General features: G+C 34.6%; 1 protein-coding gene across 1 annotated transcript in view; it reads right to left on the bottom strand.

The window, feature by feature from the left end:
- LOC131953970 (collagen alpha-5(IV) chain) overlaps nt 1-13,384 on the bottom strand; it is a 41,168-nt gene that overhangs the window by 4,076 nt on the left and 23,708 nt on the right. The window contains exons 29-36 of the mRNA XM_059317425.1: nt 13,139-13,228; nt 11,789-11,922; nt 11,389-11,551; nt 5,231-5,428; nt 4,876-5,061; nt 3,031-3,164; nt 2,678-2,822; nt 608-733 (exon numbers count right to left, since the gene is read on the bottom strand). Coding sequence (XP_059173408.1) covers nt 608-733; nt 2,678-2,822; nt 3,031-3,164; nt 4,876-5,061; nt 5,231-5,428; nt 11,389-11,551; nt 11,789-11,922; nt 13,139-13,228 — 1,176 coding nt within the window. The remainder of the gene's footprint in view (nt 1-607; nt 734-2,677; nt 2,823-3,030; nt 3,165-4,875; nt 5,062-5,230; nt 5,429-11,388; nt 11,552-11,788; nt 11,923-13,138; nt 13,229-13,384) is intronic.

Raw genomic sequence — 13,384 nt, 5'->3', positions numbered from 1 at the left:
GTCCTTGAGGATCTGACAACACATGTGAATATAGCAGTAGGCCAATAGTATGTGATGTATCATGGTAGGATTTTCTTATACCACAGGTGCTGTGACTATAAGGGCGTTGACCATGAGTTGTTTGACTATGAGGTGGTTTGACAACATATAGTAAAAAACTATGTGGTAGAATTAAAACTGTGCAGTGACATATGTCCTAACCCCCCCTCCCCACCCCCCTTAGCGTGTGGCATCATTTATGGACGACCCCATTAACTAAATCAAATTCTATTTATATTTTGGAGGCCAAAATATCTGTTAAGTACCAGGCCAGCAAAACTTTTCATTTTTATTACCTTTTATAAACCAAAACAAGAGTTATTTACTTTGCTGCTTTTGATCAATAAAGTGTTTCGTAATGTAAGAGTTTTAGATAGGTAATAACATTTATATCATAAAATTGACCTAGTAGCTGCTGTAATGAGGAATAAGTGATTATTTTGATTGTGGTTGAAAAACTGCTTGTGGTTTAGCTTTATTTTCTCAGATAGATCTCAATGTAGATTAGCATAAGATTTTACCTGAAGTCAACAGATTAAAAAATAAAAATTCAATGAGTGCCACATACCCCTCTCCCCTGAACTGCCTTTGAAACCAGCAGATCCTTTACGACCTTTCTCTCCGATTTCTCCAGGTTTCTTGGGACCATCTATTACATTATTAGGACCTGCGAGACCAGGTTCACCTAAATCACCTGTAAAATATTTATTTAGCTTTAAGAAATCAAAATATAAAATATTCTATTAGCATAAAATCACACAATTACCTACATTTACATATTTGCCTATTTGTATATGTGTATAAATAATGTGTATATATATATATATATATATTTATTTATTTATATACATTTGAATATTTATAATTATACTTTTCTCTCATATAAGTACACATAAAGATTCTAGAAACAAAGCTGAAAATATTTTAACCCCTTCTTATATATGTGTTTGAATTGCAAAACTTTTTGTCTAGCATGGATGCAGTAGGTTGGGTTCAGGGGCGTAACTACAGGGGGGGGGGGGGTCCACACTATTTAGGGGCCCATAGCCAACCATAATAAAATTTTTGTAGTTAAAAAAAAATGTTCTTGCATTTTTGAATTGACGGTAAAAGCTTTTGTAAATAACAAACAGATCTAGTAGTGATGTTATACAGTAGCTAACACATGGTGTTGCATAAAAAAATATAAGCCTGAGCTGTAGTGTGAAAGATAGGCAAACGTTCAAAACACTTCCATGACTTATTTCCCTTTTTTAAATAGTTAAATAGGGGTGCTCATAAGCTTATTTTAATATATTTGTACTAAACAAATGAAAAAGCAATTACTTTTTTTTTTTAAAACCCAATCGGGCCAGAAATGAGTATCCAATGTTTGCATTCTGTGTTTGTATATATGTGTGTATATATGTGCCCTGAATTTTTTTGCAGGGTGGCCCTTTTTTTCTAGTTCCGCCACTGGTTGGGTTTCATCCAGGTGAGGTATATATATATACATATACATGTATAATATATACACATATGTATGTGTATAAGCATGAGAATATGTATTTTATAATTTTTTTCTGGATATATTAATTTTTTAAAATCTATGCACTTTTTGGATGACCCATGAACATCATTTTTTTGTATAGGAAAATGAGTAGGCCTAAATTAAATAAAGACCAAAGAGATTTATACAACATTTGAATCCTCTCGGAGCTCTTTATGAAAACCGGAAGCAGCTAGATTAAAGAAGTGGACGGAGAGGGATGGGGTTAAAAATGTCATTTTTGAGGGCATCACAAATACATGACCACAAAGAGGTCCTACCACTAGACTTACATGTGCCAATATTTTGAGAATTATACCAACAGATTGCAATCATAGAAGGGTCAAACAAAGCATCATTGACTGTTACTTAGAAATATGAAGCATCTTTCTTCTATATATTCAATTTTTTGTCACAAACCTAAATGGTGTCATCCCGTGCAGTCTCCCCCCCCCCCCCACCCCCTCCTGACGCTTTAGCATACATGTAAGATTAGTAATGTTGACCTGAGTCAAGTACAAATAAGTCCAGTTGGGTAGTGAATAAACTTCTCAAACCCCTTCAAATGCTTTTGGACCACAGTATTTGTTCAGTTACATTGGGAAAGAGAAATAATTTTAAAATTACATTAGTTGTAAAATTCAATACTGTTATAAACAATAGCATAAATAAATAAAATAAAAATTACATTTATTATTGATTAAAACTATTTGTTTAATTTACAGGACTGTAGTTCTGCTCTTAATGACAAACATACTCTCAGCATATAAATTCACTGTAACTATTCATTGCATGTTAATTTTTGTGTGCTTTTTTTTTTGTTTATTTTGCAGTGGTTCCATTTTTCTGTAATAAAATTATATATGATTAGTTGATTATCTTTTGGTTTTTATCTAGATTAAGGTTAGGGATTAACCACTATGGGATTAGCCATGGTTGCACTGACGCCAAATTGTTTATTAGCCTTGGGGTAGATTTAGAGCAGGGTTTTAGACAAACGTATGATAACTTAGTATTATCTTTGTATTCATGAGGGTTTATAAAACCAATGGTGTGGTTCCTTCCTAGAAATTTAGATTTTGTATACTTAAAGAGAATTTAATTGCTTACCTTTCCTGCCTTTTTGCCCAGGCATTCCAAATGGTCCTGGAGATCCCTTTTCACCTTTAAAACCTTGAAAGCCTGGAAATCCATCTGGACCATCATCACCAAAGTCTCCAGGGTCTCCAACCATACCTGGCTCTCCCACAAAACCCTGCAGTATAATTTACAAATTTGGAATTCATATAATCCCAGGTTTAAACATCAATAGTCTCATACAATCCCTGGTTTGAACATCAATCAATAATCTCATATAATCCCTGGTTTGAACATCAATCAATAATCTCATAAAATCCCTGCTTTGAACATCAATCAATAATCTCATATAATCCCAGGTTTGAACATCAATCAATAATCCTCACATTTTCCCCAGGTGGACCCGGTTTCCCTGGTTCTCCTGGCCAGCCATCTAGTCCTCTGAAGCCCCTTTCACCATCAATGCCAGGAAGGCCTCTGAGACCATTAATTCCAGGTCTTCCTTTTTGCCCAGGTCTTCCTGTACATTTTAAAAAAAATTGATTAATTCATAAAATCTTATGACAGTTTTATGTGAAAAGGTCAGCTTGTTGTCATTTTAAAACTAATTTTTGTTGATCTGGAATGCCTTGTAAAGAAAAAAAATATTTAAGATATATCAATTCCTCATAATCATCCCCCCCCCAAACACAATTAGTTTTGGGCAACTATAGCTATCAATGCTAGCTCTAATAATACAGATCATTATTTTATTTAGAAAACAAACAAGATTATGGTATTGAAACTACAGAAAAAAGAATTTCATTAGAAAATGAATATATAGGTCATGTTTTTAAAGTAACCAGTAAAGCAAATAAAGTGGGAGTGATCTCCCCATAACACTCAGTCAGGATATAGACATTTAAAAAAAAAATTTTCAAATATTAAATTCTCAAAAATAGAATAGAATCTGGCAGAAAAGAATTACGCAAAAAATGAACAGCAAATAATCTGTGTTAAATAGTGTGGAACATTAGTACTTTATAAAGAAAGACAGAGGAATCAAGTAAAAAAAAATCTTATCAGTTTTTTGAAAAATTGGATATAGGGTAAAGTACTACTGCGGTCACTGGAAATTACTCAAACTTTGTCAGAAAACAGAAAATTAGATTTTCTACATTTATGTGAAATTTCTTCTAACTGAAAAAGTACTTAAGTATGAGGCTTTTGAAAAACCAATAGTAGAATAAGTTCCACTTCTGTTTACCGGAAATCACTGAAAAGTTGAAACAGAACTACAAATTTGATAGAATACTTATAAATGAAATTTCATCAACCTAGCTGTAACGGTAGTCAAGTTATCATGTTTACAGACAGAAGGACACATAGACAGAGTTGCAAAGTCCAGTTTTGTTGACTCGATGACTCAATTTAGAATATTTTGTTGCTTAAAATAAATCCTCTATACTCTGTATATGATGAAGTACTGAGGTCAGGGGGGGGGGGAGGATTTCTTTTCATGCAGCAATTAAGCATTATTATAGTACTAGTCTAGTGTTAAAACATGATACCATTTATGAAGCGTTTACGTTTACAACATATAGTAACAGATGTATTGGTTTGTCATTTTAATGGTCAGTTATAACAAACACAGTGTCTGGTGAATTATCAGGCCTACAAAAACGAGTTAGGTACATAGCTCCCCATGCAATCATTACACACTGCTGTGCTCATAATTTAAATTTAATTCTCATAGATGCTGTTTTATCTAATATTCAAGCACAAATGATCAGAACTCTGGAAAGCATTTTAACATTTTTTTTACTGGAAGTCTACCTCGTCTTTATACTGAAAGAGGAGCAACAAAATGGAATCATTTTCATTAACAATGAAACTTAGTGATACAAAATGGGCTTTTGAAAGACAGCACTAGTTCTTGCATTGCAAAAGATTTTAAGGCTTTTAATTTATCCATTTATTTACAGAGAGTAGTATTAATGTGTTATCAGCTTTTAGATTAATTCATATTTTAAAAAAAATGAAATGAGAAGCTGGAGAAATGAATTTGAATCAGAATTTGAGCAGATTGAGAATGAAGCCACTGAGCTGGCTGAGAAATGTGATATTTGTACAGAGTATAAACAATACAGCGTATACAAAGGTATAACATTCCATCGAGAACAAAGTTGCAGAGGATATTTAGATATCTGACTCTAGGAAAATGTTCTTTTAATAAGAAAGTAATAAGTTACCCTCATCTCCTCTAGGTCCAGGGCTGCCAGCAAGTCCTTTCTGACCCTTTGAGCCTATCGCTCTGTCACCCTTTGGTCCTTTGGCACCTTTAGCTCCAGGTATTCCATTTTCTCCCATTAGTCCCATGCCTCCCACCATTCCGCTTATTCCAGGGATTCCCTCATCTCCAGGAGGTCCAGGGTATCCTTTATCACAAACAGTTTTGTACTTCAATATTTAAAAAAATGTAAAACTTTCTTACACCAAATTAATAAAACAGAAAATCAATTACTTGTACAACTCATCTGAAGCAAAACTAAAATTTAAGTGACATGAAAGAAGAACTCATCTGTGATGTCTGAAAGGTAGCCTCACCTGGTTCAGCATCCTGTCCATTACGACCTACAGGACCAGGGTCCCCTGGATCTCCTCTATCTCCTTGTACGTTATCATCGCCAGGTATTCCAGGAATTCCATCTTCTCCATCAATTCCATCCAGTCCTGCAAGACCTGCTAGCCCAGCGTCTCCTCTTGCACCAGGCAATCCTTCATCCCCATCCGGGCCAGCAATACCTAAAGAATACAACACACTATAAGCTTTTGTTCAAAAGATACAGCACCTAATTAATTTCAGGACATCCCCAGCTAATATTTTATTGACTATAATACTAACCATCATCCCCAGCTAGTATTTTATTGAGGCTAACCGTCATCCTCAGCTAGTATTTTATTGACAATAATACTAAACATCAACCCAGGCTAATATTTTATTGACTATAATACTAACCATCATCCCCAGCTAGTATTTTATTGACAATAATACTAACCATAATCCTCAGCTAGTATTTTATTGACAATAATACTAACCATCATCCTAAGCTAGTATTTTATTGACAATAATACTAACCATCATCCTCAGCTAGTATTTCATTGACAATAATACTAACCATCATCCTAAGCTAGTATTTTATTGAGACTAACCATCATCATCAGCTAGTATTTTATTGACTATAATACTAACCATCATCCCCAGCTAATATTTTATTGACAATAATACTAACCATCATCCCCAGCTAATATTTTATTGACAATAATACTAACCATCATCCCCAGCCCAGCTAGTATTTTATTGACAATAATACTAACCATCATCCCCAGCTAGTATTTCATTGAGACTAACCATCATCCTCAGCTAGTATTTTATTGACAATAATACTAACCATCATCCTCAACTAGTATTTTATTGACAATAATACTAACCATCATCCTAAGCTAGTATTTTATTGACAATAATACTAACCATCATCCCCAGCTAGTATTTTATTGACAATAATACAAACCATCATCCTAAGCTAGTATTTTATTGACAATAATACTAACCATCATCCCCAGCTAGTATTTTATTGAGACTAACCATCATCCTCAGCTAGTATTTTATTGACAATAATACTAACCATCATCCTCAACTAGTATTTTATTGACAATAATACTAACCATCATCCTCAGCTAGTATTTTATTGACAATAATACTAACCATCATCCCCAGCTAATATTTTATTGACAATAATACTAACCATCATCCTAAGCTAGTATTTTATTGACAATAATACTAACCATCATCCTCAACTAGTATTTTATTGACAATAATACTAACCATCATCCTAAGCTAGTATTTTATTGACAATAATACTAACTGTAATAGATTGAGTTAATTGTGAGGTCAAGGGAACTCACTCTCTGTATTAGTATTATATTTATATTGTTATCTTGAGTGATGTCCCTTACATGTTGTTATCTATAAATAGTTCTCTCTCGCCATTTCTCTCTCTCTTTGCATCATGGCGTCTGTACATAATAAAGACTGTTAACAACCAACGCGGCTTCTCGTCAGTCATTACAATCTACCTCATTTGGCGACGAAGGATAAACATCCACTAGAAAGAGCACCTACTTACGCAAAAAAGAGGTTTGCTAGAGCTTATTAGCTAATTATTTCTAGAATTATGGCGCTGTATGGCCAAATAAAAGAATTTGATGCGAATGATGAAATCATTCAAGATTACCTAGAGAGGTTAAGCTTTTACCTAGAAGCTAACGACGTGACGATAGAAGCCAAAAAGAGAGCTGTTTTGTTAACAGTCATAGGGCCTCAACAATTCAGGCTACTAAAGGACTTATGCGCACCAGCTAGTCCAGATACCAAGAGCTTTAACGAGCTGAGCAAATTGCTAACAGACCACCATGCGCCTACCCCATCAAAGTTTCTATGTCGAGCTAGATTTGACAGTAGGACTCGTCAACCAAACGAGTCAATATCAGAATATGTTGCTGCTTTACGTCATTTAAGTGAATTTTGTGAATTCGGCGATACGCTGTCTGACAGACTATGTGAAAAGTTTGTGACAGGTGTAAACAGCCCTGATATTCAAAGAAAGTTGCTGCTCGAGTCAGATCTAAAATTGGAAAAAGCAATACAACTTGCAATGTCATTCCAGCAGTCATCAGATGCGGCGAGATCTTTAGCACCTTCAGAGATCCATGCAGTAAACAGCAGGTTAGTCAATAAACATCCACCCCATCAGAGCATTCCAACTTATGCTAAACACCCTGCTCGTTCAAATCCTAGATCTAAATCTAGTAATAATTATCAAAAATGTCATCGATGCAAAGGTCCCCATGCATCTCATCGGTGCAAGTTCAAGTTAGCAACTTGTTATAAGTGCGGTAAGCAAGGTCACATTGCCAAGGCCTGCTTTGCAAAGTCTTCGTCTGTTGCTAAATCTAGCCAGTCAAGACAGTACCGCAACCAAAGGCAGCACTATGTTAACTCTCACCAAGACTACCTAACCCAACCAATGAACCACTCTACCTGTGAAAATGCTCAAACTGATTCGCAGCCGGATTTCAACCTGTTCTCTGTGAAATCAAAAAGTCATGCTCCCATCAATGTACTAGTTAATATCAACGGTAAGAGCATCAGCTTCCAACTTGACACTGGAGCATCTCTAACAGTCATCACAAAGAAAGATTTTGACGCTGTCACAGGAGGATCAGTGTCTCTACAGCCGTGTCACAAGTGTCTAACAACATACACTGGTGACAATGTTCCGGTAATAGGAGAGTGTATGGTTCATGTAAGTTATAATGGTCAAAGTGTTAAACTTCCTCTTCTTGTGGTTGAAGGAAATGGACCGCCATTACTAGGTAGGAACTGGTTAAGTGATCTTAAGTTAAATTGGGAGAGTATTTGTTCATTGAAGAATGTAAAAGAATCTAGTCTTACTTCACTAGATAGAGTTATATCTGAAAATAAATGTGTTTTTGGTAACTTTGGATTACTAAATGATAGAACAGTGAAGTTAAGCATTAAAGATACAAATCCAAGATACTGCAAAGCTAGAGTTCCACCTTATGCAATGAGGAATAAAATTGAAAATGAGCTAAGTAGATTGGAATCTAATGGCATTATAAAGAAGGTAGACTATTCCGATTGGGCGACACCCATTGTGCCAGTGTTAAAGAAGGATGGTTCTATAAGAATTTGTGGAGATTATAAAACTACACTGAATAAGCAAATAGAGCTAAATAGGTACCCTATACCTAACATTGAGGAAATTTCTTTGAATTTGGCAGGAGGAGACAAATTCACTGAATTAGACTTTAGTCATGCTTACACTCAACTAGAACTGCATCCAGATTCAAAAGTCTATACGACAATAAACACACATAAAGGACTCTACCAATATGAAAGACTATGTTTTGGCATATCATCTAGCCCTGGAATTTTCCAAGCTGTCATGGACAGTATTTTTAAGGATATTCCAAATGTTTGTGTGTACTTTGACAATGTGTACATAACTGGTAAGAATGACACTAAACATCTTAAAACACTTGATAAAGTATTGAAAATTGTTGGTGAAAAAGGTTTAAAGATAAACAAAGATAAATGTCAATTCATGTTGACAGAAATTAGTTTTCTTGGTTACATATTAAGCAAGCAAGGTATCAGACCTCAACCTGAGAAAACAAAAGCCATTAAAGAAGCACCCAAACCTGAAAATACCCAACAACTAAGAGCTTTTTTGGGCTTGATAAATTACTATGCAAAGTTCATAGGGAATCTGTCTGGTAAACTATCACCACTGTACAAGCTGCTACAGAAAAATGCAACTTGGCACTGGGGTAAACAACAAGAAGCTGCTTTTAATACAGCAAAAGAGGCTTTGTCTGCTGACACCTTACTAACTCACTATGACCCAGGGAAAAGACTTATATTAACATGTGATGCTTCACCAGATGGTGTAGGAGCAGTCTTATCCCACATGGATGAGAAGGGTGACAGACCCATTGCTTTTGCCAGTAGATCTTTGAACCAGGCTGAGAAAAATTATTCTCAGTTAGATAGGGAAGGCTTAGGCATCATTTTTGGTGTTAAGAAATTTCATAAGTTTCTGTTTGGTAGGAAGTTCACCATCTTTACAGATCATAAACCATTGCTAGGTTTATTTGGAGAAAACAAAACCCTACCTGAGCATGCCTCACCAAGAATTCAAAGATGGGCTATCACACTAACTGCATACAATTATGAATTGAAATACAAACCTGGATCTGAGAATAGTGCAGATAGTCTTAGTAGATTACCTTTAAAAAACCAAAGCCTGAGCTATGTACCAGAAGATGTATTTGTTCTCTTCACTATCATGGATAACTCCAATATAAATGTGAATGATATTAAAAGGAAAACACAAAAAGATGAGTGCTTAATAAAAGTATATGAGTACTGTAAGAATGGTTGGCCTGAAAAGTCTGTGAATGATGACTTAAGGCCATATAAAATAAGAAATTAAAACCCTTTGTGAAGATAATATAAAAGATGGAGAAGATGCAGTCCATTATCAGTCAGAGTTGCCTAAACAAAGTATTTGTAACTTAATAAATGATTATGGTGATATGGCAATTTCAAATGTTTTAAAGAGAATACATTAGTAAGAAGGAATGTGATCATCAAACAACTTTGCTAACATCATTAGCACTTACAGAAACTAAAAGGGTAACATCAAAAGAAGAAAAAGATTTTTGCCATTTAATACACCCACTTCAAATACTGGATCACAGTTGCAAAGTGATATGGTCCAGAATATTACTCATAAACAGTATTTTTGGTTACCAGGAAAGCACTATCAGATTACCTGAGAAAATTGATCAATCAAAGAAATCTATGTCAATTAAGGATCTGAATAATAGCATAATACTTTCAGATGCCAATTCAAAAATAGTTCCATTAAATCATGACAAAACATTCATTGAAAGAGAATTTGGTGTTAATGAGAATGTGTATCTAAGAAACTATGGGAGAAAGGAAAAATGGATACCAGGTCAAATTGTTCAATGTACAGGACCTGTGCCTTATAAAGTTAAAAATAACTTGTGCAGATAATAAGTGTGAATCTATCAATCCCACCAAGTTTGATCAGTTCACACCAACTCAGTTTGTTCCACAACCAAGTTCTGTTGATATGAGTGAACCAAGTTGTCTGGAGTCAGAAAATGTAAATTCTGGAGTTAATGATTTAAATCCTAGACCTCCTGAGATAGAGAATCCAGATGGTCAGAATCTTGAGTCACCAAATCAGAAGCCACTGAGAAGGTCAAGCAGGACAATCAAAGTCCCAAATAAGTTAGACCTATGATTCTAAAGGTCAAAAGGACTTTGACATTATTGTTTTGTATTTTGATTATGTTGTAGCATATTGTGCATTGTTTGTAAGGATGTAATCTACCATAGTGTTCATGTTACAATATAATTGGTGATTTTAGGATACTATCAATTGTTCTATTGAGAGATGTGTTATTGTGTTCTAAGGGTAAAGGGATGTAATAGATTGAGTTAATTGTGAGGTCAAGGGAACTCACTCTCTGTATTAGTATTATATTTATATTGTTATCTCGAGTGATGTCCCTTACATGTTGTTATCTATAAATAGTTCTCTCTCGCCATTTCTCTCTCTCTTTGCATCATGGCGTCTGTACATAATAAAGACTGTTAACAACCAACGCGGCTTCTCGTCAGTCATTACAATCCACTTCACTAACCATCATCCTAAGCTAATATTTTATTGACAATAATACTAACCATCATCCTCAACTAGTATTTTATTGACAATAATACTAACCATCATCCTCAACTAGTATTTTATTGACAATAATACTAACCATCATCCTAAGCTAGTATTTTATTGACAATAATACTAACCATCATCCTCAACTAGTATTTTATTGACAATAATACTAACCATCATCCTAAGCTAATATTTTATTGACAATAATACTAACCATCATCCTCAACTAGTATTTTATTGACAATAATACTAACCATCATCCTCAACTAGTATTTTATTGACAATAATACTAACCATCATCCTAAGCTAGTATTTTATTGACAATAATACTAACCATCATCCTCAACTAGTATTTTATTGACAATAATACTAACCATCATCCTAAGCTAATATTTTATTGACAATAATACTAACCATCATCACCAGGGGGTCCTGGTAGACCGGGATATCCTGGGATACCTATAAGACCTCGCTCTCCTTTTTTACCAGGCATCCCAATCAATCCATTTTCTCCTCTATATCCTTTTGGTCCTGGTTGTCCTTCTGCTCCTGCTATTCCATTTAATCCACTTTCACCCTATTTATAAGTTTAATCAGTAGAAACACAGATAAACTTCAATCAGAATTAGCTGACAATTTCCAAAACAAAGCTGTTACTGATAAAAAAATTTGTATCATGTACTATTTGAGAAATGTTCACTAAAATGTTCATTCAAAATCAATTGGAATGAGATAATTGCTTTAAAAGTATTATACAAAGAATGCCTTAGCCTTAGAGTAACCAAATTGTGAAGCCACTTGGGTGATAATTCACCTTTTGCCCAGGATCACCTGGAAGTCCTGGATCTCCATCTATCCCAGGTCTTCCTGCACTGCCTGGCAGTCCGTCTTTACCTTCAATACCATTTTCTCCAGCCAGTCCAGGTTGTCCAGGTAGACCAGGGAGACCTGTACACAGAACATCACATGATTGAAGTACTTTGTACACAGAACATCAAGTGATTGAAGTACTTTGTACACAAAACATCACATGATTGAAGTACTTTGTACACAGAACATCAAGTGATTGAAGTAATTTGTACACAGAACATCAAGTGATTGAAGTACTTTGTACACAGAACGTCAAATGATTGAAGTACTTTGTACACAGAACATCACATGATTGAAGTACTTTGTACACAGAACATCAAGTGATTGAAGTACTTTGTACACAGAACATCACATGATTGAAGTACTTTGTACACAGAACATCAAGTGATTGAAGTACTTTGTACACAGAACATCAAGTGATTGAAGTACTTTGTACACAGAATGTCAAATGATTGAAGTACTTTGCACACAGAACATCAAATGATTGAAGTACTTTGTACACAGAACATCACGTGATTGAAGTACTTTGTACACAGAACATCAAGTGATTGAAGTACTTTGTACACAAAACATCAAATGATGGAAGTACTTTGTACACAGAACATCAAGTGATTGAAGTACTTTGTACACAGAACATCAAATGATTGAAGTACTTTGTACACAGAACATCAAGTGATTGAAGTACTTTGTACACAGAACATCAAGTGATTGAAGTACTTTGTACACAGAACATCAAGTGATTGAAGTACTTTGTACACAGAACATCAAATGATTGAAGTACTTTGTAGACAGAACATCACACGATTGAAGTACTTTATACACAGAACATCAAGTGAAGGAAGTACTTTGTACACAGAACATCACATGATTGAAGTACTTTGTACACAGAACATCAAGTGATTGAAGTACTTTGTACACAGAACGTCAAATGATTGAAGTACTTTGTGCACAGAACATCACATGATTGAAGTACTTTGTACACAGAATATCAAGTGATTGAAGTACTTTGTACACTGAATATCAAGTGATTGAAGTACTTTGTACACAGAACATCAAGTGATTGAAGTACTTTATACACAGAACATCAAATGATTGAAGTACTTTGTACACAGAACATCAAATGATTGAAGTAGGCCCCTACTTATAAATCTATGCACTCAATTTAACCAACAATCCAAGTTCATACTAAATGCTTAATTTAACTACTAATCTAAAAATAGTCCAACTTGACATTGAAGTTAGCTAATGTCACAGTTAGCTAATGGTCACTATAGGTAGAGACATCAAACTATACCTTCTAATCCACGGGCTCCTTTATAACCCTTTGGACCTCTGGCACCTTTTGGGCCAGGCATTCCATCAAATCCGTCATCTCCATTTAAACCTACAATCAAGAAAGTTAAACAAATTGATTTTATATTTCCTCTAAAAAATTTGGTTTGTCAGTTGTATTAAAAAGTAGGCTCTAATGCATTTTACAGACACAACATTCACATCAAGAACATTTGATTACAAAAACTTTCACTATAAGAACTAATGT

This window comes from Physella acuta, unplaced genomic scaffold (assembly GCF_028476545.2).
Source record: "Physella acuta isolate Inbredline_101_S28 unplaced genomic scaffold, ASM2847654v3 ptg000967l, whole genome shotgun sequence".
NCBI lineage: Eukaryota > Metazoa > Mollusca > Gastropoda > Physidae > Physella > Physella acuta.
This window is presented reverse-complemented; position numbering and strand designations above follow the sequence as displayed.